Source organism: Nerophis ophidion, linkage group LG05 (genome assembly GCF_033978795.1).
Source record: "Nerophis ophidion isolate RoL-2023_Sa linkage group LG05, RoL_Noph_v1.0, whole genome shotgun sequence".
In the NCBI taxonomy this organism is placed as follows: Eukaryota; Metazoa; Chordata; class Actinopteri; order Syngnathiformes; family Syngnathidae; genus Nerophis; species Nerophis ophidion.
This window is the reverse complement of record NC_084615.1, coordinates 70,982,303-71,009,713: the sequence shown is the minus strand read 5'-3', so window position 1 is coordinate 71,009,713 and position 27,411 is coordinate 70,982,303. Positions and strand designations below refer to the sequence as shown.

The following is a 27,411-nucleotide window of genomic DNA, read 5'->3' as shown; positions in this document are numbered from 1 at the left end:
CATGTTGTTTTAAAAAAATAAATAAAAAAAGTTTACAAGCCTAAGAAATCGTGTTACTAAAATATTAAGAAATGCACAAGCAGATTATTATTATCTCTGCAATAACTGAAGCAAAAGGAAGCCCTCTCACACTGGGGAAACAAATAAATAGTATAATAAAACCATTAGGCAAAACAACAATGGTGTATGAGCTTAAAAATAATGACTCTCTCATTAGAGACGATAAAGAAGTAGCCAAAGTGTTTAACAATGCTTTTGTTTCCTCAGTGGAAGGGTTAGTGCAGCAGTTAAAATCAAAAACATCAATTTGCTCTCCACAAATGGCAGTTAGTCAATTTAACACTGAATTTCATGGAACATGTGACACATCAATATGAGGTAGTGACTTATCCAGGGTGTACGCCGCCTTCCGCCCGAATACAGCTGAGATAGGCACCAGCCCCGCCCACCCCACAAATCAAATTAATTTAAGTCACAGTAAAGCTATTTTATCAAATGAATGCAAATTTTCTGAAGCGAAATAAAATTGTTCCCGCAAAGCCCCTCACACGTTTGATCAACCTGTCCATTCAAAGTGGACAATTTCCCACACATTGGCGCTTGACCAGCTGTTGTGCTCGCGATATAGATTTCCCCAAACTAAAGCAATGAGGAAGGTTTTTGATATTTGAGATGTTTTTCAAACTTATTTGGGCCAATAGTGTTTAAATAATAGACTATATGCATATATTTATTCATAAAAGATATCACTTAAATGTATTTTCATTTAAAGTGTTATGTTTAAAAAAAACATATTTTAAAAGTGTGGTGGGATTTATCTTGCAATGGCATTGCTTCACGATTAATTACATGTAGGGGAAGCCCTGAATTTTGAAAGATGCGTTTCATTAAAACATGAAATATTTACGTTCTTTCACATTAAACAAAATACAGTGTCTGTAACACGGCATACAGTATAGCCCACCGAATAGGTCTTTCAGCGCAGTTTTTATCTTTCTCTTCCTCTTTCACACTAAAACGGTCTTTGCTGTCTTCTGTGTGGTGGTCCGGCCTTTCAGGGCCTGTTAGTAGTGGTGGATTTCCGTTCCCTGCGACGGCTGTTTCCTTTTCACAATGGCCAGTTTGATCATTTTGGGCTTCGAGGCCGCATCGTGTGCACAGTCGCGTCCTCTCCAACATACTTTTGAGAGTGAGTCCAATACTCTAAATTACTGAATTATTGTGTAAGGATGTTTTCATTTAATGTGATTAATTTCATTGGTCCACTGTGACCAGTTCTGCAATTTATTTGGTCTGATGTGACAAGGCTACAGTTATTGGTGGCATTTGAAGCCTGTGAACAAGAAAAAATAAAATAAACTGCAGCATTCTATAAACCGCAGGATTCAAAGAGTGGAAGAAAAGTAGCAGCTTATAGACCGGAATTTACGGTATTTAAAGACAAATCTGTGTCCGTCTTCTAAACATATTTTTTTGTTATATTATAGTAATGTGAATGTTGTCTGTCTATCTGTGTTGGCCCTTCAATGAGGTGACGACTAGTCCAGGATGTACCCCGCCTTCCGCCCGAATGCAGCTGAGATTGGCACCAGCACCCCCTGCAACCCCGTAAGGGATAAGCAGTAGAAAATGGATGGATTATAGTTTTGCTGTATTCTTCAATGATTGTTGCTTATTTAACACTTAAAAAGTAACACAGGCTGCACTTTGTACAACCTTGGGAAAAAAAACAACGCAACCATACAGGATAAATGTTGGCTCTTATACTGCTGGGTAAATGCTAACATTCAAGTAGGTCACCCGCGTACAGCGAATTTGTTGAGAGGATAGATTGAATGCGTTCATGTGTCTTTATACTAATTCGCACAAGATTCCTGTGTGCAGAGTTGCAGACATATTATACTTTAAGAGTAAGTGCTTATAGTTTCGGCGGTCTCGTCATTCTTCCTCAGAGCGGTCACTTTGGTGGATGCGGGCTTTGCGAGGATGCGCTTTCTCACCTTTGTGTTGCTCTCCTTCTGCAAAAGGAAATGTAATATTTTGCAGGTTTGAATATTGAACTTTGTTGCAACTTTTACTTCCTCTATTAAGTCCGGTTTGTCTTCTTTGCGCTGCACCAATAAGTTTTTTAAATCCAATCTCAACTGAATATCAAAATGGTTTATTATTTATTTAAAAAGTCGCAAATTGGATCTCTTGTTAACTTCAATTCATTTTATAAGTTTCTTCAAGTGACTATACGTATATACCTCCATTTGATGTTATGACACTTGGTGCCCAGTCGGAATACAGTACTACATATCATCACAATCTGTTTATTTCTATCTTTCAAAAACAGCGGTGCCATGAATGCCTGATCCTCAAGTATGGGCAAAATCTAACAAATCTGATTTGATTATGAAAATCCTTAGTTGAAGACAGATCTAACTAGACTGGGCAGTTGTGGTTGATTTCATATCAATTTTGTACAATTACCTTTGTGATGGCACCAATTACTGTGTTGGAAAGGCAAGTGTAATTAAAATGTTACCAGAGTAAACATTTTCTCACAGATGTGTTTTACATTCCCAGGCGATTCAATGAGGCAGGCTTCTGGAGAATTTGCTGAAGACCCCTGCTCGTCTGTGAAGAGGGGTAATATGGTTCGTGCCGCCCGAGCCCTCTTGTCAGCAGTCACACATCTGTTGGTACTGGCAGATATGTCTGATGTCTACAAACTTCTGCTGCAGCTGAAACTGGTGAGAGACACCCCTAATGAATCTATCTACTAAATGTTACTTTCTCAAATCTGAGTACTACCTTGCTATTGTAACATGGCTGAACAAATGATTGCATTTGCAATTTAATCGTAATATGATAAAGCGCGGTTTTCTAACCACAAAGCCACTGTACAGTTTGACTGGTCACGTGACTAAGGAGCAGAGGAGGGAGTGACGTCAGCACTATTTTGTGTGTTTAAATAACGGTGGTTGATAATCAAATTGTGAAAATAGTGTTTCAGATCATACAAAGTGATATCTAAGACAGATTGACAAAGCTTTTTCCGGCGCAAGGTGCGACAATTGTGAAAACAAGTCAGAAGTGCCGCACCCGTGTGTATAGGATGTAAACAGGATGTGCTGTAGGCGACCAGAATCTTCAAAAGGGCTATGCCAACATGTACAGTAAGTGATGAGTTCTAAATGGCAGACCCCTATAGCTGCAAGCGGCATGCAAAATAAATCAATGAATGAAGAGATCGTATGCCGGGCATGGTTCGCACACAGAGGAATGTTTGGCATGATGTAAAGGTTCGTAAACCGAAGCAGATAGAAGCGTTCGCAAATGGATGTTCCACTGTATTGTGTCACTTTAAGTTGTGATGGAAGCCGCATTAAAAACAATGTTAAAAAAAGCCTCGGCAGCTAGCTTTCTATGACTTTGAGTGGCTGAGGAGTGCACATATAAAGGTAAAGTTAACTTTAACATTATATGTGCAGATATAAGAGCACTGTGTGCAACTAGCTAGCATGGCACGGCCACGGACAAGTGCATTAAATAAGTGGGGGTCTACAAAGATGATCGCTGATGCTGTGAAAGCTCAACATGAAGGAAATAAGACAGCCATGATTTTGAGAGTCAGTTTATTAACATCGAACTTCATCTCACCGTCAAACATTACAGCAGTCAAATTATAGCTCAAACACGAACACTCCTTGGACCGTCACAACAAAAACGCTGTGTTGACAAGACTGCAAGTCAAAGTATTTAGAACTTTCATAAATGTATTTTTATAGGAATTAACTAATTATAATAAATATGATTATTGTTATTATAATACAGATCGATTTATTGCTTGTTTGTTGAAAAATACATGAAAAGGACCTTGAAAAAATTGCATATTTAATTACCAGATATTAGAAGTCTTCTGGTTATTGCCACGTATCAATTATTACTGTATTTACATCTAATTTTTACATTTTCATTTCAAATAGCTTTTAAAGATGATTTACTTGAATATGTAAAAATGTCCTGTTAAGGCAGAAGCTGTGTTTATGGTTTCTAGGGTGCTTGAAGGAGTCATTTGTAATGAAGCAATTTTCACATCTAAAGAAGTAACTATTTATAGTAGTGTCTGAAGGAATACATTGATTTGGAGGCAGACCACGTGTTCTACAAAGATGTTTTTCTCTATATTTCATTTTGACAGACTTTTGAAAAGCATTGCCTAACTTTGTCCATAAACCTGTCTCAGGTGGAGGAAAATCTTGTGAAAGTGCGCAATGCAGGAACAGAACAGGACCTCGGGATCCAATATAAGGCCCTGAAACCAGAGGTGGACAAGCTGAACATCATGGCAGCCAAGAGGCAACAGGTATGGTTTATCAAACTTTAAAAAAAAATTTCTCACTAGATTTAGATATGAAACAATACCAATTTTATGGTGATGTTTTCTTCAATACTGAGTGTGGGTTATTCTGGAAAGATTTGCAAGGGAGAGACTGCATATTTTTGGCAGATTGATAAATATTAATAATTAATAATGAAATTTCTAATACTAACACTATGGTACATTATTTGAAATGATTATCTTGTATCACTTGTGCAGATGTCTGTATCCCTCGCAAACAATGATTTCAAAATTGGCACTGCAGAAGTTTTCAAACGTAACGTTCATGTGATTTAACAAAAACTATGCCACTGTTATAAGTAGTATATCTCAATACAGTAATCCCTTGTTTATCATGTCCAATTCGTTCCAGGCCTGACCAGTGCTGTGCGATATTCTATGTATCCATGAAAATTATGATATGTAATAATATTTATCAGACAATATTATTTTGGAAAAATCTAGAACATCTGAAATTGAACCTTGTATATAAGTGCAGAGATATTTATAAGATCGTTTTTCCTTCCATCATCAAACGAGCCATTTGGAATTTGCTCTGACTTGTGATGTTTTCTGACCTGTGATTTCAGAGAATTTCAGCGAATATCTCCTTATACAATATGATAGAGAGTTACCCAGAAAACTTTTCCACGAGCATGCTATTGCAGTATGTAGGCAATAAACTCCTGTAGTCCTGTAGGCAATAAACGCCGTAGGCAATAAACTCCTTCATTGTCTCCATCCTCCTGCTGTATGGCAGACTGACTCATAGAGCTGGGCGAAATGGCAGAAAAAAATGATCCCAATATTTTTTTCATATCACTCAATCTCTATTAATATTACTTTTTTATTTTTATTTTTTAAGTCGTCTTGTTTCTGTGCAGGATTATACTGAGTACCGGGTATCTTGTAACAGACATTTCCACAATGTTTGATTGAGGTAATATATGCTAATAGTGTCATTTTGGGAATCACTAATAAACCGTAGTTTGTTAAACAGAGATTTCTGACCGGGACATATGATACAATACAATCAGCAAGATAGGATGGAGCTCGACTGTTAAGTATTTTGTACGTAAGTGGCAAATCCTTAAAGCCGCATCTTAAGTGTACAGGAAGTAGGGCTGGGCAATATGGCCTTTTTTTAATATCTCTATTTTTAGGCCATATCACGATACACAATATATATCTCGGTATTTTGCCTTAGCCTTGAATGAACACTTGATGCCTATAATCACACCAGTATGATGATTCTATTTTTCTCCATTAAAACATTCTTGTTCATACCGCACTAATATATGCTCATTTTAAACTTTCATGCAGAGAGGGGAATCACAACTAAGTCAATTGACCAAAAGTGTATTTATTAAACAGTTATTAAGCAGTGGCACAAACATTTGTCATTTCAAAACAGAAAGTGCAATATTATCAGAGACATTTTAAAAGCAATTAGTGCACTTTTGTGCATGTGTCACTAAGATGACATATGAAAACAACACTAAATTAAAGTGCACCTTTTGTCCAGAACGCCACTACAATAGTTTAAGACAAATAAAGTGCATGATGTCACACAAGATATTTCAATAAGTGTCAAATAAAAATGAGCTGCATAATAGGAAATCAAATAGTGTTCGTCCTTTGCTATGTGCTAGGTTACTGCGGACATTATCTCCTTTTGTTCTTGACTTTTTTTCATATGGTGTTGATCTGGAAATGTTTGCCTCGGCACTTTGTTGGTGTGGCACCGAATGGAGATGTTGACTTGCAGAGTTTCAAACACTCTTCATTCTCTTGCAGGTGAATTTTCAAATGATGCTACATATTAGCAGTAATGCTAGTTTTGGTAGCAACACTTCTAACCCACACTTGACATATTACAGTTGTCTGTTTGACATATTCCCACTTGAAGCCAAACCACCACCAGACTGTTAGAAGTTAGTGCAATAGGGAAGCAACAATGCTTGTTATAATTCAGGGGACAATCCACCTTTGTTGACCGTAATCCTTTGTGTGTTTGAGAATGTGTTTGTGTATGTTTGCGAGGATGTTTTTGTGAAAATGTTTGTCGGTGTGTGTGAGTGCGACCATCCCGTTCTACCGTTGCGAAAGTCGGCACTATCACGACATAATGAATGTTTAATCAGTGTTGTACCTCTTCCCTGTCAAACAGCTGGAAGTGCAGCCCAAAACAACACAATAAAGAAATATGACGAAAACTAGCACAGAAGTTGAAACGCAACATTTAAAAGGAGCAGCGACTATAGTGACAGTCTTTACTTTAGCTATCTGCTGCAGCTCACCAGTAAGCCTGCCCTGAATGCGGACTTCCAGGCACTCACAAAAATGTTTGTGATTAAATTGGTGCCGATTGGGAGAATCAACACACCCACTAATTTAGTCAGAAAAGGCATCTATATTTTCCAATCAGGCTTTTTGATTGTGTCTGCAAAGATTCCAATCTGATAGAAAATGTACAAAAAAAACCTCCGCAGACAGACGCGTTGTGTATTTTTTGTTTATTAGTTAATAGAAAAATATTTTTTTCCTGAAATAATCATTTAACTTGTTTTAAGTGTTGGTACACATTATTTTACGGTATCCAAATTCAAACTGCAATTTAATTTATTTTCATTCAATATAAAATACAGAATTTCAGTTTTAAAATGCACTTGTGAGAGGCACTGATGTATACAAGTAATTCAAGAATACAAATAATTTATCATTGGAAAGTGTTTTGTAAATGTTAACTTGAAATAAGTCTTATATTATTCAGTACACCACTGATACTTTGTTTACTGCAGAATGTGTGTAATGACAGGCAAAAAAAAAAAACTGAGAAGAAAAAAAAAAAGCTGTTCCCTTTACCCCCACAAAAGCTACCGAAAAATAAGCAAAACCGTGGCCCTAAAACCAGGTATGAACCATACTGTGGGTTACCTGTACCGTTACACCGCTAGTAAGCACAATCATACAGATGGAAATAATGACAGTTGTCAGCTGTTAGCATATATTACCTCCATCAAACATATTGGAAATGTTTGTTACAAGGTACTGCACTAGTAAACAGTAAGGATGTGGTACTGGCTATAATCCAACACGGGACAATCTGCTTTCATAATAGTAAAAAACATTTTTTTATATATTTATCGAGATTGGCTTATATGAAAAAATTAATGGTGAACTTTTTTTGCCATATCGCCTAGCCCTAATATGACCCCTTTAATTCTCTTTTTCTACTTACATTTCCACATTGCTAAACAAGCTGAAATGACCACAATAGCCCCTGAGGGTACAAAAGGCACACAGCATATGGCCAACAATGGTATTACAGTAGAGAGCAGGGAAACTAGGACTTAACATATAGGTGTGAAAACAGAAGAAATCAAAGTGTTAAACTAATGTAGTGCTTTGAAAACTTACTGACCGTGACAACCAAAAAGAACACCTTAGTGAACTTGATACAATGTGATGAAGCAATTAACACGAGATGCTTATTATACAATATTTTTCTTCATGTATGGTCAACTGCATTTTAATATATTTGAAATTGTTCTGATTTCCATGATGCTCTAACGATTTCAGTGATTGTTATCACTTGACCACAGGGCTTAAGTCTCAATAGCAATACATTGCATTTTAAGGGCGTATTATAATGGCCTTGTTATGAGTGCGTTTTTACCGCAGGGGACATACAAAATCTAGGTCGTCCAGAACAAACTATGTCACACATAATGTAAGGACACAACAGTACTGTTTTTGAATTCAGTATGAAGTGCATCACCAATAATAAGCACTAAATATTTTAACTAATTCGCCCGCACAGCCTTTAATTGTACTTTTTATGCACCTATCAAGGAGCTGAAGGATTCCCACCACAAGGACCAAATGGCTGCAGCTCGCGGGGTTCTACAGAAGAACGTTCCCATGTTGTACACGGCATCCCGTGCCTGCCTCCAGCACCCTGATCTGGCCGCCTACAAGGCTAACCGTGACCTGATATACAAGCAACTGCAACATGCCGTTTCTGGCATCTCTAATGCTGCTCAGGCCACAACCACCGAAGACTCTGCACTCAATCAGCCGGCAGGAGGTGGAGAACTGGCATATGCCCTCAACAATTTTGATGTAAGTATAAATTGTTGCAGATTGACAGCCTTATCTGCTTGTCCTCATCAGTGTTGTTTTTAACAAAAACTTTGTTTTCCAAAAGTACTAATAGTACATAGCTAAGATTGTAAATAATCAAAATATTGGCTTGAAACTAAATCTTAAAACAGCAGGATAACACATCATCATAATGTTGTGTGGGGTGATAATTGCAACTGATTGCATTCAGTCATTATATTAATTACAAAGTATTTTTAAAGTAGGTTGTTAAGATAAGTATTGTATAATCATTGCATTTTAAAATAAATTAATTTGACTGTTTTTTTTTAAGTCATTTTATTTTGCATGTGTTGATTGTGATGAGTCATTCAGCAACTTGCTGTGGCGCTCCTACTGGGACATTGTTTACCTTCTTGATTGATCTGAACTGCTTGCTTGTCGCTTACCTACTCATAGCTATAATATGACATGCTGCTTTATTACTTACGGCATTGCAGAGGTGTTTATTGGAAAGTCGTGTTGCACTCATAACTCACATGTCCACAACTGCAATCACTGTTAATGTTCAAGAAGTTAGTTCAGTTTTCAGATTCCTGATATAAAATACACTCCTATACATCTCGACTCTACCAAAAGTTGGTCTAATATCATCTTTATACAGTAGATCTGTGCCATTTGGTTCAATGTGCAACATCACTGAAAGGTCACTTAACTAAACGTGTTCGTTGTGCCATCTAAAAAATATACACTTTCACAAGTAAATGAATCTCATCCCTGTGAGTTATCTTGGAAATGCGTGCCTCACCAAAAAGGTAAAAACCATAATACACAAGACAAATCCTGTTTAAAGTTACGTTTTTGAAATGAAAAAAAATATAACACCACCACCGGCTAGCTTATGTTACCAATCAAGGTTTTACACAACGTATTTAATAAATACATTTCTATATTTGTCACAGTTAGAAGTTAAACCTGTAAACTTTGTTAAACACTTTCACACAGTCCAAATTAAATGTTGGCTTTGATCGGCTTTCATTTACATGCGCACATTTCGAAGAGAGATCTTTCTTTACAAAGCATTAAAAAAAGGATGCAATGGTCACCGCGCACAGTTCAAACAGGTGAGTAAGACAAAAAATCATTCCAAACACCTTCTTTGCTCCGTGGCGTTGTTTTTTTTCAGCGTATGTGCGTACCCCAACGATTTGAACACGCGTGCCTTTTAAGCATTCTCCTAACTGTGACATACAGCAGTTTTATTTGAGTAGCAGTTTTACGTAGTTGGAATAGATCTTTCGACACTTGTGAAGCAGTGACACTGATTTTTACAAGTTTATTTTCTGCCTTTTCACATTTAATGTTTATTGCATTGTAACGACGTATTGTGTTTGTATCCAGAAGTGGACTGATGCCTGCTTGGCATGTAAAAATTCAGGTTGATGCCATTTATCAGTGGTGGCATGTGAAAGGTGAAACGAAACCAGGCCTCAAGTGCGAGGCAAAATTAGTCTGTGCTCCTATCTACAGCACTTCAGCCCATTTATATCTTACTCTTTTTTTTTCGCCACTCGTTTGTGTCCCTCGTGCTTGTTGCCATGGCAACATGACGCAGAACCAGAGGTCAGAATAGATGGATGCGGCTCTGTGCATAATAAACCACAATTCTGGAAAAAATGTATTCAAGTGCACTCTGATAACTGTTTTTTTTCATAACATTTTTAATCTCCTCCTGATCTTCACCGGCAGAAACAAATCATCGTGGACCCTCTGGCGTTTAGTGAGGAGCGCTTCCGTCCATCCTTGGAGGAACGTCTTGAGAGCATCATCAGTGGTGCTGCCCTCATGGCCGACTCTTCATGCACACGTGACGACCGCAGGGAGCGAATTGTGGCTGAATGCAATTCGGTGCGCCAGGCTCTTCAGGATCTGCTGTCTGAGTACATGGGCAATGTGAGTGTCTTCTTCCTTTCTCTTGCAAGCACTACTGGGCTCCAGAACCTATCATTCCACTGTTTGCATGGGTACAAGTAACTTTTAAAGAGCGTGTGCACCATTTTATGACATACTACACTTTTCCTGTTCCAAAGCTTTAAAGAAATAGTTGCATACGCCATTTACAAATCTAATCACTGTTCAATGTAAATGTTATTTTACATTAACCAGAAAAAGGGACAGGCGGTATAAAATGGATGGATTAACCACAACATTTTTTGTTTATTTTAGTGTTTTAGCATGACGATTGAAAACCTTATCCACAGTTTTTGTTTAACAAGTAGTCAAGAATATAAATCTTACAGGGGTGTGATGATGCACTCATCTCATGAGACTATACACGAATTTGGGTTTACAAGAACAAGACAAGACAAGATTTTAATATTCATTTTAAGCAGGAGTGCCATGTAGTGTGGTAGTGTTGGGACAATTGAAATAGCAACTACTATAACAAGGTATATGGCTGGGAAGGAAACATTTTTTTTCATGTGGTTGTATCACCAATAATGCAGGTATACTTGGAAGTTGTATACAAATTAAAAACTTAAAGACACAATTGGAAAGGCTGTATTAGGCGTTTTGCTTGGTCTTCTGCATCTCTATTGCAGCTGTCAAGTGTTTCAATGATTTGGATGTTTAGTCTTATCTCTGGGCTGCTGCAGTGGTGTCATGCTGCTGTGGGAAGCAATCCAATGTGTCAGGGGTGCTTTTCTGTCACAACTTGACCTCCCTGACAGTTAAGCCTGCTTGGACATACCACACGGCGCGGCATGTTAGCTGTGGAATTCAAATGAAAAGGTGGTGCTTACACGGAGAACACCAAGGATAGCTTTGTTTGCTAGCTCTCTGTTGTGTTGGCAAAACACAAAATGTGCGTTTCCGATCCCTCGCGCACGGCCACACAGATATGTTGCTATTAAAAAAATATTGCAACATTTTAATTTTGAGAGATAATCTCATCACACCACTAAAGTCCTATTTTTAAAAATGTAGATCAAGGAGATTTAACGTCCAACACCCATTCCTAGTTAGTATGCTATCTTAAAATAACTGTTTTGTTTTTTACTAATTTTGGGGTTTGTTTCTTTCTGCGCTTGGGTTTCCAGTGCCATCTTGTTTTACTCTTTTCAATTTGCTTAATGTGTCTTAACTTTTCTAATGCAGAGACCAGTACTCTTACACTCTTTGTTCTGTCTGTTCACATGGAATTCACAGTAAAACAAGGTGCAATTTACAAGTTCATACAGTATGTTTTGCTTCAGTTTGGTAGAAATTGGATGAGGCACAAGTGATTAGAATTTGGTAGTAATCTGGGGTCTTCGATCAGAGTGCTTTTGTAGTTGTTTTTTTTACTGCTTGCGTCACATAGTACTGAGCGTGCATACCTGTCTGCTGCTGCTAAGGGAGAGTAAAGCGCGGTGTTGGCCGTGATGGGTACTTTTGGTGATTGGGGGATTGAGGTGTCAATACTTGTAAAAATGTCTATTTTAATCCAAATACATTTTTAAAATACAATATTTTCCTGAATACCGATACTTTAGCCCAGTAGTTCTCAAATGGGGGTACGCGTACCCCTAGTGGTACTTGGCGGTATGCCAAGGGGTACGTGAGGTTTTTTTTAAATATCCTAATAATAGCAAAAATTAAAAAATCCTTTATAAATATATTTATTGAATAATACTTCAACAAAATATGAATGTAAGTTCATAAACTCTGAAAAGAAATGCAACAATGCAATATTCAGTGTTGACAGCTAGATTTTTTGGGACATGTTCCATAAATATTGTTTGTTTAAAATATTCTTTTTTTTGTGAAAAAATGTTTAGAATTAAGTTCATGAATCCAGATGGATCTCTATTACAATCCCCAAAGAGGACACTTTAAGTTGATGATTACTTCTATGTGTAGAAATCTTTATTTATAATTGAATCAATTGTTTATTTTTCAACAAGTTTTTTGTTGTTTTTACATCTTTTTTTTCCAAATAGTTCAGGAAAGACCACTACAAATGAGCAATATTTTGCACTGTTATACAATTTAATAAATAAAAAACTGATGACATAGTGCTGTATTATATGTAATTCTATATCTCTTTTTTTCAATCAAAAATACTTTTCTCTGATTAGGGGGTACTTGAATTAAAAACATGTTCACAGGGTTACATCACTGAAAATAGGTTGAGAACCACTGCTTTAGACTAACCTTAGTGGACAATGCAGGGACATATTTGATTCAGACTGTTTCCCTATTTGCCAAAATGGAGAAGTTGCAAGGATTAAACAGAGTTGTGACACTGCCCATAATTCACAGGGATTGGTTGAATTTGCACATCACCACAAAATCCTGAAGGTCTGGTAAAATGTATTTATAATACTTCTTCCCTAAATCAGTCTTACTGCATCAGCGTGTTTGTTGTAGCCAAAGCATTGTTTTCCATCATCTTTTTGCCATCTGCACTTCCAATCTGCTGTGGAAATATACCACAGGGACAACATGTTAAAATATCTTACTTACTTCTTCAAAGGCAAATGTGCAGGAATTATGGTAAGACAACACATTTTCAGTGTTCCAACCACAATATTAAAGCACGTTAAGTGTTTAGTTGTCACACTTTGCGTGGATGCAGGCGCATTGATTGGATTCACAAGATGTTTCCATTCAATGGTGTACATTCTTTCTTAATGATGGTTATGTATTGTGACTAACTCACCCACGAGTGGTGAGAGGCATTGTTGCCCTGGCATGCCACATAGTATGACCTCAATTGTGGCATATTTTCATGACAGTTTGGCATAGCATGTGTTGAGTGTAAATTTGTGTCTCTTTTTATTAATAATGCATCTCTAGCTCTCCGTGTTTGTATGGGGTTTTTGAAGTTATGTTTGGTTGATATATGAAGCTGCAGAAATGTAATTTGCCCAATCACTTTTAAAAGACGAATCTGATATTTGCAATTTGACCCTCTTTCTTCGTCTTAGTTGCTTTAACTCTCTGCCTCTTTTTTGCTCAGCAGTTCTTTCGCCTTTGGTTTGTCATTTTTGTTCTACTTGTTCAAAGTTGCAGTGGGGTTGCTTGTTGCAGCCTGCAAACTTACCTTCAATTGATTTATTACCAAAATAGTGCACACCCTTTATAGTTCTTAGTTTGCCTATGCAAAATCTTTATATTATCCCTTAAGTCTGAATGTATCATGGAAAAAATATAAATCATCCAACCAACAAAGCTAAGATGCTATGTATTTGCTGGGTTTTGTTTAGTTAGTTAGATAGCTAGCTAGCAACATAACTCAAAAACTTATGGACAGATTTTGATTAATTGGCCCTAGTGTGTGAATGTGAGTGTGAATGTTGTCTGTCTATCTGTGTTGGCCCTGCGATGAGGTGGCGACTTGTCCAGGGTGTACCCTGCCTTCCGCCCGATTGTAGCTGAGATAGGCGCCAGCGCCCCCCGCGACCCCGAAAGGGAATAAGCGGTAGAAAATGGATGGATGGATGGATGTTCAGGAAATGTCAGTAATGGGATGAAGAACATTTTGATTTTGGGGATGATCCTGATCTGGATTGCAAAATATGTGAAGATCGTGTAAAAGTCAATTTATTTCAGCAATTCCACTTCATATGTGAAACTATTATGTGATATACATTCTTTACATACTGTGCAAAGTGAAATATCTCAAGTTTGTATTTGTTTTTAAATTTGAAAATTGTGGTGTACAGTTTTTTTCAAAACATTTCCATTTGAGGTTTTCATGAGATGTAAGCGATAATCATCCAAATTATATGAGAAGAGGTCTTGAAATATCCTCAGTGGCATGTTATGAGCCTATTTCATATTAGTTTCACCTTGTAAATCTACTTTCTGGTATCAACAAACCACTTCACAACATTCCAATTTTTTGAGTTTCTCTTTAAGTACAGCAACATATATTTGAGTACAACAAAACCTTTTTGTGTGCCCAAATTTTCCGATCACTTAAAAAGAAAAAAAAAAGGTTTGTTGTCATATGAACACTTTAACATGTTGGTATTTTTTTACATAGTTAAGGTAAAGTTAAAGTACCAATGATTGTCACTCACACACTAGGTGTGGCAAAATTTGTCCTCTGCATTTGACCCATCCCCTTGTTCACCCCCTGGGAGGTGAGGGGAGCAGTGGGCAGCAGCGGTGCCGCGCCCGAGAATCATTTGTGGCGATTTAACCCCCCATTCCAACCCTCGATGCTGAGTGCCAAGCAGGAAGGTAATGGGTCCCATTTTTATAGTCTTTGGTATGACTCGGCCGGGGTTTGAACTCCCAACCTACCGGGAGGTGAATCTCAAGACATTTTGTGTATGGGGCAAAATGTTTTTGATTGCAAGTGTTCAATTAACACTAATGGACCACTAAAGTTCTTAGACTTGTTGAATAAAAAATTTCATTTTTCGGACAGGGTCAATTGTTGATCATTGGAAGTTTATTTTTCCAAATGTGTTACTTTCAGTCAATTCTCGATGTAAAAAAAAATTACAGCCATTAGTGAACGAAATCCCAAGGTAAAAGTAAATTTCCCTCATACTTGGTTATTTCGCCTGGCTCAGCTTCCAAGAGGTGACCAGTATGGACTACTTTACTGTAGCTTCTCTGTACTCCAGAGGGGAAACTTTACAGTGGAGATCAGGGAGGCATTCCTGCTGGCACTTGGATGAACCACTATCCCTGGCAGCAGCACCCTCCCCATCTAATACCTTATGTAATCAGATCAAATGGTTTCAGATCATTCCCTGCGGACCTTAGTCCATGTGCACTATGTTTCTCTTCAGTCTATCTGACACGTTTTGGATATCTCAGCAATTTTCTTATGGAAATGTCAGCCTATAGTATTGATGCTAAACAATATTGCACTTTAAAATTATTCAGAGAATCAGAGTAACAAAAAATACAGATTATTATTTGCAAATTTATCCAAAGAGTGGATTATGTGAGAGACATGGGGCCCATTTTCACTGGGCATCTGTGTCGTGCTTCGGTACATATGGTACCTCCAGGGAAAAGCATTTGTGAAGGAATTTGGTACAGAAGAACGATGCCCCAAAGAAGATAATTGACTATCTGCCGATTCCTGTAGTTTCTGTACTAATTCGATGCTTCTTTCCAAATACTGTGCCATGTTTCTTAATTTTACCATGTGTGATTTAGTACAGAGATTTGAAACATTTTATTGAAGTTGTACTTACCCTTTGATATTTTTTTCTTTTCTTGAATTCTTAGTACTTTAAACCTGCAGAAAATAGATCTTCTCAGGTTTCTCTATTTTTAACATTTTTACACTTTGCACAATTTTGTTACACTGAGATGTATTCAGAATTTCTTACAACTTAATTTCAAAGCTTAATTTTAAGAAGTTATAGTGAAGTTTTCAATGTGATTTTAAAAATCATTTTGTTTACATTGATAGTTTTTTGAGTGTTTTTTATGGTCTAGCTCGGTTGGTAGAGTGGCCGTGCCAGCAACATGATGGTTCCAGGTTCGATCCCCACTTCCGCCATTCCGCCATCCTAGCCATTTCCGTTGTGTCCTTGAGCAAGACACCGTACCCACCTGCTCCCAGTGCCACCCACACTGATTTAAAATGTAACTTAGATATTGGGTTTCACTATGTAAAGTGCTTTGAGTCACTAGAGAAAAGTGTGATATAAATATAATTCACTTGACTTCACTTCACCTTTTCTTTCTGCCTTGATAGTTGTGGAGATTATAATCCAAGGAAGGTTACATTTTAAATAAAAAAAAAAAAATGTATTAAATATTTCCCCATGTCATTATTTTACAATAAGTCATAACAAATATCAAATTGATATCGACCGATGACAACACTACTGTGATACAGTTTTCAGCCACATCTTTCAGACCATCAAAACACCCTGTAATTAAACATTTTAATATAAAATATTCTGTATTGAGTAATATTTTATATCCTGGTGGCACATCTTATCAACTATACAGATGTACATTTACAATATAAAAAACCCCCACTAATTTTGCACAAAATGCTGCATAAGAGAGGAAGGGATCTGTTTTCTTGTTTTTCCTTTTATTTTTTTTAGGCAAGATAGGGACCAGAGCTAGAGGATGACAAGAGGAAACAGAAACATTTTACAAAGAGCCAAAGTGCAAAGGGATGCATATTTCTACAAATGTTGTGGCTTTTCAGTCACTTGTTACGATCATAGTTTAACAGTGAAATGTCAAATAATTGAGCAAAAACTTTGTTGGAATGCATATCAATCCCCTCTTTTGCTGTATCAGAAATGTATTTCTGCCTCCTGGATGACAAAGCAGTTAACAAAATGTTGACGTTTAAACATGCAAGACAGGTTAAAAGGGCTTTTTGTAATAACATTGCGAAGCTGAAGGTAAACCAAAGTAGAGACACAGCAGACCAGTTTAACTTTGGAAATCAGTGTGTGAGCAGTGCATTTTTTTCTCGTTTTAAGTCAAATAAGTAATTAACCCATATTTTTGTGTATAAAAAACACTCAAGACTGTGTAGGCTATATATGCTGACACAAACATTTATTTGGAACAACCAAACCCAAGTTTAACAGGCACAAAGCCACAAATGATCCCTCCTGTCAGTCTCTTGTGTGACTTAGATTCAGTTTAGTGTATTAGAACACTGGACTGTTATTAGTCCTAACTGTATGAACTGAGATGTATTCTCTAATTCTCCATAAATTTAAACATTAGTTTAATTCTTAAAGTAATGAAAATAGTTTCAAAATCTAATCAAATATGTTGTCACTGTATTTTTTGTCCAATTTAATTGAAATAAGCAAAATTATGCACACTAGTTATGATAAACAAATACATTGCTTCTAGTTGTGTCTTTCCTGCTGCGCATCAATTCCTCTCAATCGTGCTCTCCTTAACCCTGCCTCTTTCCCTCAAACTGAGCACAAAGAAGTGCGGAGCTGCAGCAGCAGCTTTAGTCTGATGCTAATGCACATCCTCTCCCTCCTGCATACAAATGTATCCAAACCCAGACTTGCTGTTTGCTTATCGTTTGATCTCAATTTGTTTTCTCAGTATTGACCGCAATGTAGGTTGACACAACTCATAACTGTCGTAGTGTTATTTTTTGTTAGCCTGGAAAAAAATCTCATATCCAAAGAAAAACTGTGCTACAGAGGGTGACTGTAATGGCACTATATTCCAGTGTCTGAACAAGCAAACTGTTGCCAGATCACTGGTGTGGGTGACAGAATATTTGATTATTTTGCCTTGCCTTAATTGGTTCAATCTTGGCTGTCAGTCCTGATTAGTGTGTAAGGAGTAAAAAGCCTGGAGTACCAGGAAATATTTTATTTTCAGAATGAAATGGTCCCCATTCTGGCTTTTGCACTTTACATCACTCTTTCCTTGTTACTTTTACCATCCACCTGTACAACAGCAAGCAAGAAAAAGGTCAGAGGCTAATCTTTTGAAAACGCTTTTGCATTACTATACAGTATGTCTGGCATGAGGTGTGGTTGGTTACTTCTCTTGAATACATGGATTCAAAATTCATGTCAATCATTTTTGTTAAAAGAATACTGACTTGTAATTAGAAGTGGACACCAGAGTGACTACAAACAAAAACATTTACAGATGGGTTCATGCCTGTTGAATTGATTCCTCAGGAAAAACAAATTTATAATCTGACAAAACAAGGTCTGCCTTTCTTGGAAGTGAATACATTCACTTTCATTTCCAAACATTACATGTTAGTCAATTTGTGGTTCCAAATGAGTGAATGCCGACATGTTTGCAGTGGCCATGTGTAGGTAAGAAGAGATTTCTAATACCTTCAAAAGAAAGTCACAATGTTTCTCCACACAATGTAGCTCAGGGTCATTAGGCTAAATATTTGCTCTGTGCTGAAGAATTTTGAGACAATGTGAAAACAAATCTCAGTTAACTTTTTTTTGTTTAAAATGATTGCCCCTGCCTTGTACGAACACACTTCCATTCATAGAAAAATAAATGTATGGCTATCTCTACACCCCCACACACTCCAGGTACTGCCATGTTCACTCTGTCATTGGAGCAATAAGCATTTTTCATGTTTTCACAAATCCCAGAAAGTAGAAATTACCGTATGTTTTTGTTTACATTAACTGGAAAAAAAGGATCCAAAAAGCAAACCCTGTATCATAATGTCACGTGGCAAACCATATGCCCTAGAAATAAATAAGAGTTCATACTTCACACTCTTTATAAGGCAGTTGCTGACACTTGCACTGCCCGTAGCCATTGATGATCACAAGTGCTCCTTCTTCGTGACTGGGTTCATACTCATTATAGGGCACCTGTGTAGCTAGATCTGCCATAGGCTGCCTCTGCTGGGTCCTCATCTGCCGGCGGTTCTGAATAGCATTACAGTGGCGTATCCGGCGCAAGGTTGGAGGGCAGCACTTTCGTGAGATATATACAACAAAAATGATGAAAAAGAACGAAAATAGAAGAGCCATTGTTCCCATGATAACCCTATGTGTCATAATAGTGTTGTCCATTATGGAAAAGTCATCTGTTACTGCTGCCTCTTCCATTGCAGTAGTGGTTGTTTGAGAAATAATAGGTGTTTGTATTGTGGTTGTTGTGGTTGTGGCTGTGGTAAAGCTCCCAAAATCCTCTGCAAAGTCCTGTGTAGGGGTTGGCTGCATTATTCCAAACAAGGAGCTTGTCATCTCTGCAGCTGTAGTAGCGTCTGTGGTTGTACTAATTGTCTGCACAACTGGTGCTGAGAAATTATGACAAAGTTGGAATCCATACACAGCATCAAGTATTTCCTCACCTTGGGCGTATTCAGGGCTATGGCAGAGAATGGAATGTTCCCACCTTCCCTTGAAGGTGCTCAGCCAAGTGGCTAGAGAGCAAATCCTTTTGGTACATTCCCAGAGGTTGCTAGACAACCCAATAGTACTTAGAGACTGCCACATATCCATCACTTGGGCATCCAGACTGCTTAGTTTGTTGTTATCCAACAGCAAAATTTTTAGATTTGGCAGCGTTTGAAATATGTCTGGTGTCAAAACACGAATCTCATTTCCGGTTAGGTCCAGCTTATCTAAAGTCGCCCAGGTCCACTCCATCCCACATGTTATGTTGTTGATTTTATTCCACTGTAGATACAGAAATTGGAGGCCAACGAGGCGTGGGAAATGGGCCAAGTTGATCTTTGTCAACTGATTGTGCTCCAAGTGGAGCTCTTTTAGTTTAATGAGCCCAGCAAAGCCATTTCGAGCTAGACTCCGTAGACGGTTGCTGCTCAGACCAAGATATTCCAGGCTGCGGCAGTCCCAGAACGCCCGCACAGGTGTGGTACGAAGTAAATTGGAGCGTAGGTGGAGTATTTGGAGCTTTCTTAATCCATGAAACAGTTCTGGTTCCAAAGCAGTCATCTGATTGAAGGACAGGTCCAAAATCTGTAGATTGATGAGGTGGATGAAGGTTGTATTGGGCAACTTGGTGATTCGATTAGAGCTCAGATTGAGGTCCTTCAACTTGTAGAGCCCCTGAAAGGCATCTTCTTGAACTGTGGTGATCTGGTTGTGGTCTAGATGTAACCAGGTGAGCTGACTGAATCCATAGAATTGATCAGGGCTGAGCTCAGTGATGCTGTTGTGCCGTAGTGAAAGTCCCAGAGCCCCTTTGTCTACCCCATCTGGGGGTGCCTGAAGTCCCTGGGTGTCGCAGTAGAACTGCAGGTCCTCACAGCGGCATTTTTGAGGGCAGGTTGTGCATGATGCAGAAGGCAGCAGGCACACAAGGAGCATGCTGATCAAATACAGACAAAGAGCCGCTGGTGCAGGTCCCACCAATGGCCACCTTGAATGAAAACCTGAGTGGATTTAAAGATAAGAAAATTAACATAGGGAGAAAGCGAATCCAATCTAAAGCCAATAATTGAGCTGCATTATTCTGAATTATTTTTAATTAATTTATATTGTAACTTCTTTTGGAACTCTTTCATGAATTTATATTTCACTCTGTACATTAGGTATGTTATTTCCACAACAGAGATTCAACATGTGCATTTCATGTTGTACCTTTTTATTATTTTTAGGGATACCTTAGATATTATATGTAATAATATACAAACCCTCACTCTCATCGTGCAGATTATGTTTATTTTTACTTTATTTTGTTGGTAAGGCTGCTGTGCGAGAATACATTTTAAACATTTATTCCAAACCTTTTGGAATAGATGAGGTATTCAGAAAATAAGGTACACATAGCTCTGTTGAAACAAGGAATCCAGTACCAGAAAACAGTCTTTTAATTAATTCCTCCTTGTTTCAAATGAATCTTTATACTTATGTTACTGTCTGTAAATATGAAATAACTGCAATTAGTTGCTTAATGTAGAAAAAAATATTTGTGAAGTCATTGGATAACATGTTAAAATTGTCAAGCAAGTACAGTATGTTAGTGAAGAAGGAAAAATGAGGCATGCTGCAGTAGATTGGGCTAAAGAGCTTTCAGTTATTTGCTTCACTGACTCCTACTTGTCTTGCCTATTCATATCCAGACCTGCCATATAAAGAGGCTAACTTACCCATTCTTTTGTGCACATCGGAAGCCGCATTCAACTGTCCTTCTCCGCAGACTTTTTGAGCAACCACATGGAAGAAAAATCCAAAGGGAAAAAAACCCTTCGAAAAAGCCCGAAATACACCAGTCGCTTTTGAAATGAAGCAATTGTGAGCCCACGCAAATGAAACAAAATATAAAATTCCATGTCCCAAGATGTTTTTCTTGTTTAAATTTTCTGTCCCATGAAATCCAGAATATATTTGAATTGTCTCCTTTTTCAAACAAATCCTTGACGTATAACGTATATCATTTCCAACTTGATCAGGTGCAGTAACAGTGAGTCCGATGGTTTTCCTCCTCCTCCTCCTTCTTTTTCCTCCTTTCGTTACCCTTTTCTTTCCACTGCAAAGATGTCAACCCAATCACTTACTTTGAAGATCCAATGGTTTTCTCTTTCATGGCTATAGTTTTCCAACCCTAACTTGTTGATGGCATCCAAAGATTCTGCTTCTGATGCCGGTTAAGTCCCAGCATAGCCTCCGCAGAGCTGTAAGCAGAGCCCTCATCTGCTTGCTGAGACGCACAGGGAGAGAGAGAAAAAGGCGAGCAGGGAGTCAGAGATGTTATTCTGTGCTTTTTGTTGCAGCCACTCACTGCTACAGAGTGGTGGCAGCCTGGCGTCGACCATCACTACTGTTTCTCTCTCTCTTTTTCTCTCCCACTCACACAAACACCCTCTCGTTCTCTCCCTTTTTCTTCCTCTCTCTCCCTCAGTCAGTTGCACTCTGCCTCATACACACCACACCGCTTGTGTACCTCCAGTCCTCCTCTAACTCCCTATTCCATCCCCCTTTCCTCCCACTGGCTTGTCACGATCAGAATATTGATATCCTGAACGTGTTGCAGTAGCCTGCTATTGAAATTAACCACAGCTGTAAATCTAAGTAACGCCTCATCGCAAGTCTTAATGCATAGTATACAAACGTCTGCTACCTATAAAGACAAAATGCATTGATGCTAAATATAGTCGTTCGACTACAAAAAACAAAGATGGGTGAGCAAGGATTTTCTATTTCCATGTCACTACTGAAGTTCATTATAGCAGTAGAATGTCAAGCTTTTATTCATAATTTACATATCTGGATTACAGTGCTGTAATGTTTAAGCATTGACATGAGGTGTACAACTAAAACTAGTAGAAGACCAGAACATGTCCCAGTCATTGCTAAATATACAACTAGGGCTGGGCGATATATCGATATTCACGATATATCGCGGGTTTGTCTCTGTGCCATATAAAAAATTACTATATTGTGATATTCGAGTATATGTTCTCACGCAGTTGCTTTTAACTGCGGGCATTACACTACAGGCTCTTCTCGCTCTTTCCTGTCTCTCCTTCTCACAGACAGCAAGCGCACATTCCTACATACGTCACATACATGTACACCCTCGCAAAGCAGAGATGTAGCAGCATGGGTAACTTTAGCTGTGATGCTAGCAGAGCCGTGCGAGTGGTGATATGAGAGAAAGAAGGTGCGAATAAAGGAAGAATTAATTCCCCCCAAAAAACAGCAGGAAGTCCATCGTCTGGAGGTGGTTTGGCTTCAAGTGGGAATATGTCGAACACACAACCGTAATAAGTCAAGCATGCGGCAAAAGCATTGCTATAAAGAATAGCATTACTGCTAATATGTAGCATCATTTGGAAAGTCACCCGCTAGAGAATGAAGAGTGTTTACTCCGCATGTCAACATCTCGGTTCGGTGCCACACGCCCTCACCATCAAAACGCCGAGGCAAACATTTAAACAGAATTTAATAACGTCCTTATTAACCTACTACATAGCGAAGGACGAACACTATTTGATTTCCTATTATGCAGCTCATTTTTATTTGACACTTAAAATGTCTCTGACAATCTTGCACTTTCTGTTTTGGAAATGACATGAACGTTTGTGCCATTGCTTAATAACTGTTTAATAAATACACTTTTGGTAAATTGACTTAGTTGTGAGTTCCTTCTCTGCATGGAAGTTTAAAATGAGCATATATTATTGCCGTATGAACAAGAATGTTTTAATGTAGACACATAGAATCATCATACTGCTGTGATTATCAAGTGTTAATTCAGGGCCAAGGCAAAATATCGAGATATACATCATGTATCGCGATATGGCCCAAAAATATCGAGATATTAAAAAAAGGCCATATTGCCCAGCCCTATATACAACCCAATACTAAAATGTGACATTGAATAATTAAAATCTTGTTCAACAAATGTATTTGTTTTATATAGTGTTTTAATGTTTTATATATCATGATTGAACAAAAAATGTCTTATGTAAGATATAATTAATTATTGTTTATATTGTAATTTCAACATCTTGGTTGCAGGTAATGCAAGTGCAGACACCCTGCTGCTTTGCGATAGCCTTTTTACGTCACTTAACATAACGGCAAGAGCATGAATGTCAACAACGGGGCTGCCCGATTTTAAATAAAAACTAATTAAAAAAGAATTGTGATACATAAAACTGCTAAATTTATGACTTAAGGAATTCATGTTACTTTTAGTATGTTAAGTAACATATTTTTGTCTTCAGTTGTCAGACATTACAGCAATATGGAATAAACTTATTTCAAAAATATTTGGGGTTATGTAAATAAGGACTATGTTTGCTTACACTGTTGCATGCTGTAACGTCATTGTTTTCCGGCGGATTTGAACTAAATTGACAGGCGTTTTCCTGTCACCGGAATAGTTCCTTCAGCCATTTTACCCTGTCACCATTAAAACATTTTTTGCAGCTTCCGTACATTAATACATTTGTGGTTTGCTACTTTAACCACTTTTGATTGGCCATTAGACCAAGGATGCAAAGTTAGATTTTCTGATTCAATTATTAAGCCAAAAAAATATACCACCACCTAGGGCTGGGCAATATATTGAATATAGTCGATATAACACGGGTTTGTCTCTGTGTGATTGATTGATTGATACTTTTATTAGTAGATTGCACAGTTCAGTACATATTCCGTACAATTGACCACTAAATGGTAACACCCGAATAAGTTTTTCAACTTGTTTAAGTCGGGGTCCACCTTAATAAATTCATGGTAATAGAATAGAAAATTATTATATCGTGATATTCGAGTATACGTTCTCACGCAGTTTCTTGTAGGGCATTACACTACATTTTTTCTCAGTCTTTCTTGTCTGTCTTTCGCACAGAGAGATAAAACAAGCGCACCTTTTTACGTACGTCACATACTGTCGCAACGTCATACGCCCTCGCGGAGCAAAGAGGTAGCGGAATGGGTAACATTAGCTGTGATGCTAGCGGAGTGATGCGAATGGTAATATGAGAGAAAAAAGGTGCAATACTGGTAACAAATGAAGGAAGAAGAATTAATTCCTAACACGGCACAGGGGTCGTCTGGCTTCAAGCGGGAAGATGTTGAACAGACAACCGTAATATGTCAAGTATGCGGAAAAAGTTTTGCTACAAAAAGTAGCATTACTGCTAATTTGTGACATCATTTGAAAAGTCACCCACTAAAGAATGAGTGCTTGAAACTCCGCTTTTCAACATCCCCGGCCGGTGCCACACCCAACAAAATTCCAAAGCAACCTGCACATCAACACCATATAAAAAAATAGTCAACAACAGAAGGAGATAACTTCTTCAGGAACCTACCACATAGCGAAGGACATACACTATTTGTTTTGCAACTAATTTTTATTAGACTGTTATTGTGTGACATCATGCACAAAAGTGCACTTTGTTTTAAACTATTGTAGTTGCATTCTGTAAAAAAAAGTGCACTTTAATTTAGTGTTATTTTGATATGTCATCCTAGTGACATGCACAAAAGTGCACTATATCTTCTTTTAAAATGTCTCTGACAATATTGCACGTTCTGTTTTGGAAATTACATGAATGTTTGTGCCACTGCTTAATAACTGTTTAATAAATACAGTTATGGTAAATTGACTTAGTTGTGATTTCCCTCTCTGCAAGAAGGTTTAAAATGAGCATATATTAATGCAGTATGAACAAGATTGGTTTAATGTAGATACATAGAATCATCATACTGGCGTGATTATATGTATCAAGTGTTAATTCAAGGCTATGGCAAAATATCGAGATATTTATCGTGTATCGTGACATGGCCTACAAATATAGAGACATTAATTAAAGGCCGTATCGCCCAGCCCTACCACCACCACCAGTTAGCCTATGTACCATACCATTAGTGGTTTAGCATAACATATATATATTTTTAAATATCTATATTTTCACAAATGCTAATTTTATTGAATAAAATTGGTTGGTGACCCAAGGAAACAGTCTGGCTTTCAGGCTGTCTTTTACTGCTGTCTCGTACACGCCATGAATTGATTAACGTGGACCCCGACTTAAACAAGTTGAAAAACTTATTCGGGTGTTACCATTTAGCGGTCAATTGTACGGAATATGTACTGAACTGTGCAATCTACTAATAAAAGTATCAATCAATCAATCAAAACTCATAGACGAAAGCAGTCCCGTCGAAGCTACTAACAATTTGCAGTCATGTTTTTGTCATGATAGGCTATACTATACTTCAATGACAGCCAATGCTGGTAGTTACATTTTGACAAAACCGCTATCATTAGCTTAGCTGACCAATGCACGTGTGTTACGTTGGGCATACTTTACATGCACAGAGCCGGAAGAGTGCGGCATATAATGCTTTCAACACTTCTGAAAGTTTACGTCCTCTAGGCAGCCAGATAAGGTTGCCAACATCCCCTTTAACTCGATTTTTAAAGCATTTTGTACAATTGTCGATTAGCACTCCACATGAGCGTAATAATTAAAAAATTGATTATAATTTTTTTTAAACAATGCAGGTCTCCTACTGACTTGCAATAAGTCTACAGTGTACTGCCTCTCGCATGAAGCCAGCTGGGATAGACTTCAGCAACTCTAATGAGTACAAGCAATATAGATAGTGGATGGATGGATTTTGTGAAATTGGACGTCTTTCCGCAAAGTGTGGAAAAATTTACTTTATTATCTGACTGCAAGTAAGTTGTTGATAAGCTAGTTTGCCGTCTAAAGAATGTCAGGTTTGGGAAGTCAAGCTATGTCCGCCACACCAGTCATCTGCTCAGTACGACATTAAAACAGGAATTCAGAACATTCAGGAATTGATCTATAAAAATGTATGAACACACAACTTATGTACTCATTAAACCTATTTTGTCAGTTTGATTTCATCTTTGTGTGTTGGCACTTTAATACCTCCCTTACTGTGGCTTTCCCTGTCTGGTGACCAGCATGTAACTGTCACTCTTCAAAATGACTGTGATAACCACCCGCTAAGATGCCACTGCAGAATAGCAGACTAGATGCGGCGCTACACATTTCATTGAGGGATAAAGACATTTTTTTAGACAAGCGATATTTCCTGACGGAGCGTACTTTTTACCCCGTAATCCAGCAGTGAAGTGTTTCTGTGGAGAGGGGATGTTTTTAAGTCTGTCTTTAGAGATGGATAGAGAGTCACTTGAGAACCATAAAAGATGCCGTAGAGAAACTGCCTCCGTAATAAGCACCTGAAGAAGTGCTTTCGAACCATCTGATGTGGAAGTTGAATATAGGCTAGGCATGAATGAAATAGGATTGCAAGAGTAGCGGCAGAGCAGACTGAAGGCCTACCACAGAACTGCATCCAACCGTAAAAAAAAAAATCAGAGGATTAATGCTGTGGGAGCTCCCTTGCCTCTGTACACAACCCCCTTCTTCTCAACGGGCAAAGGACACTCGGGGATGTGGAAAGTCCATGGTGCTGTGTTGCCCCTGATTTTCACATTATAAAGTGAAAAGAGCAGAACCTAAATAGTTCTTTGTTGCCCTTTTGTGTTCATCTTATTTTCTGGTAACCTTACTAATGTTCTTCCTCTGTCTTTTTTTTGTCTTGTCTTCTATTTGAGCAGTTTGCAGAATGAGACTGAACATGTCTGCTCTGTAAGGAACAGTGGTTAGTATGACCACTGCTTAGCCATTTCTGCCAAAAGTGTTGGAAAGTTTCTGTACATAATTTAAAGACTGTTGACTTAAAACTAAGCATAGTCTATCTAGATGTACAATTTTAAACTAATGGTTATAGATCTCTTTGCCTTTACCATGTGTCAGGGAGTGGTTTGTTCACATCATGCGACAGAACCCTACTGTATTGATAATGTGGACGAGTTGGGTAGTCGAGTACTGCCAAGATGTCAATAAGCAAAGCAGTTTGGGGTATTTTTCCGCATAACTTCCTTACTGCATGCTGACAGGATCCCATTTGTGCGTCTGATATGATTATGGAGCATGTTCAATAGCTGAGTGTATAATA

The 27,411-nt window shown here is 37.9% G+C and overlaps 2 protein-coding genes across 2 annotated transcripts in view; one reads left to right on the top strand and one right to left on the bottom strand.

Moving 5' to 3' along the window:
• Positions 1-27,411, top strand: part of ctnna1 (catenin (cadherin-associated protein), alpha 1) — a 93,095-nt gene that overhangs the window by 24,156 nt on the left and 41,528 nt on the right. Inside the window, exons 4-7 of the mRNA XM_061901921.1 lie at positions 2,572-2,738; positions 4,235-4,354; positions 8,225-8,494; positions 10,223-10,426. Of these exons, the coding sequence (XP_061757905.1) occupies positions 2,572-2,738; positions 4,235-4,354; positions 8,225-8,494; positions 10,223-10,426 (761 nt within the window). The remainder of the gene's footprint in view (positions 1-2,571; positions 2,739-4,234; positions 4,355-8,224; positions 8,495-10,222; positions 10,427-27,411) is intronic.
• On the bottom strand, positions 16,499-27,344 carry lrrtm2 (leucine rich repeat transmembrane neuronal 2). The gene is made up of 3 exons (XM_061899621.1): positions 27,340-27,344; positions 21,045-21,424; positions 16,499-20,327 (listed from the first exon to the last, which is right to left on the bottom strand). The coding sequence occupies exons 1-3, from the start codon at positions 27,342-27,344 to the stop codon at positions 18,685-18,687; spliced, it is 2,028 nt and encodes a 675-aa protein (XP_061755605.1). The 3' UTR covers positions 16,499-18,684.

Bases quoted from the DNA above. Each gene is read 5' to 3' on its own strand.
- lrrtm2 (XM_061899621.1), bottom strand. The intron at 20,328-21,044 runs GTAAGTTAGCCT...AAATCCACTCAG, and splicing joins CGATGTGCACAAAAGAATGG to GTTTTCATTCAAGGTGGCCA.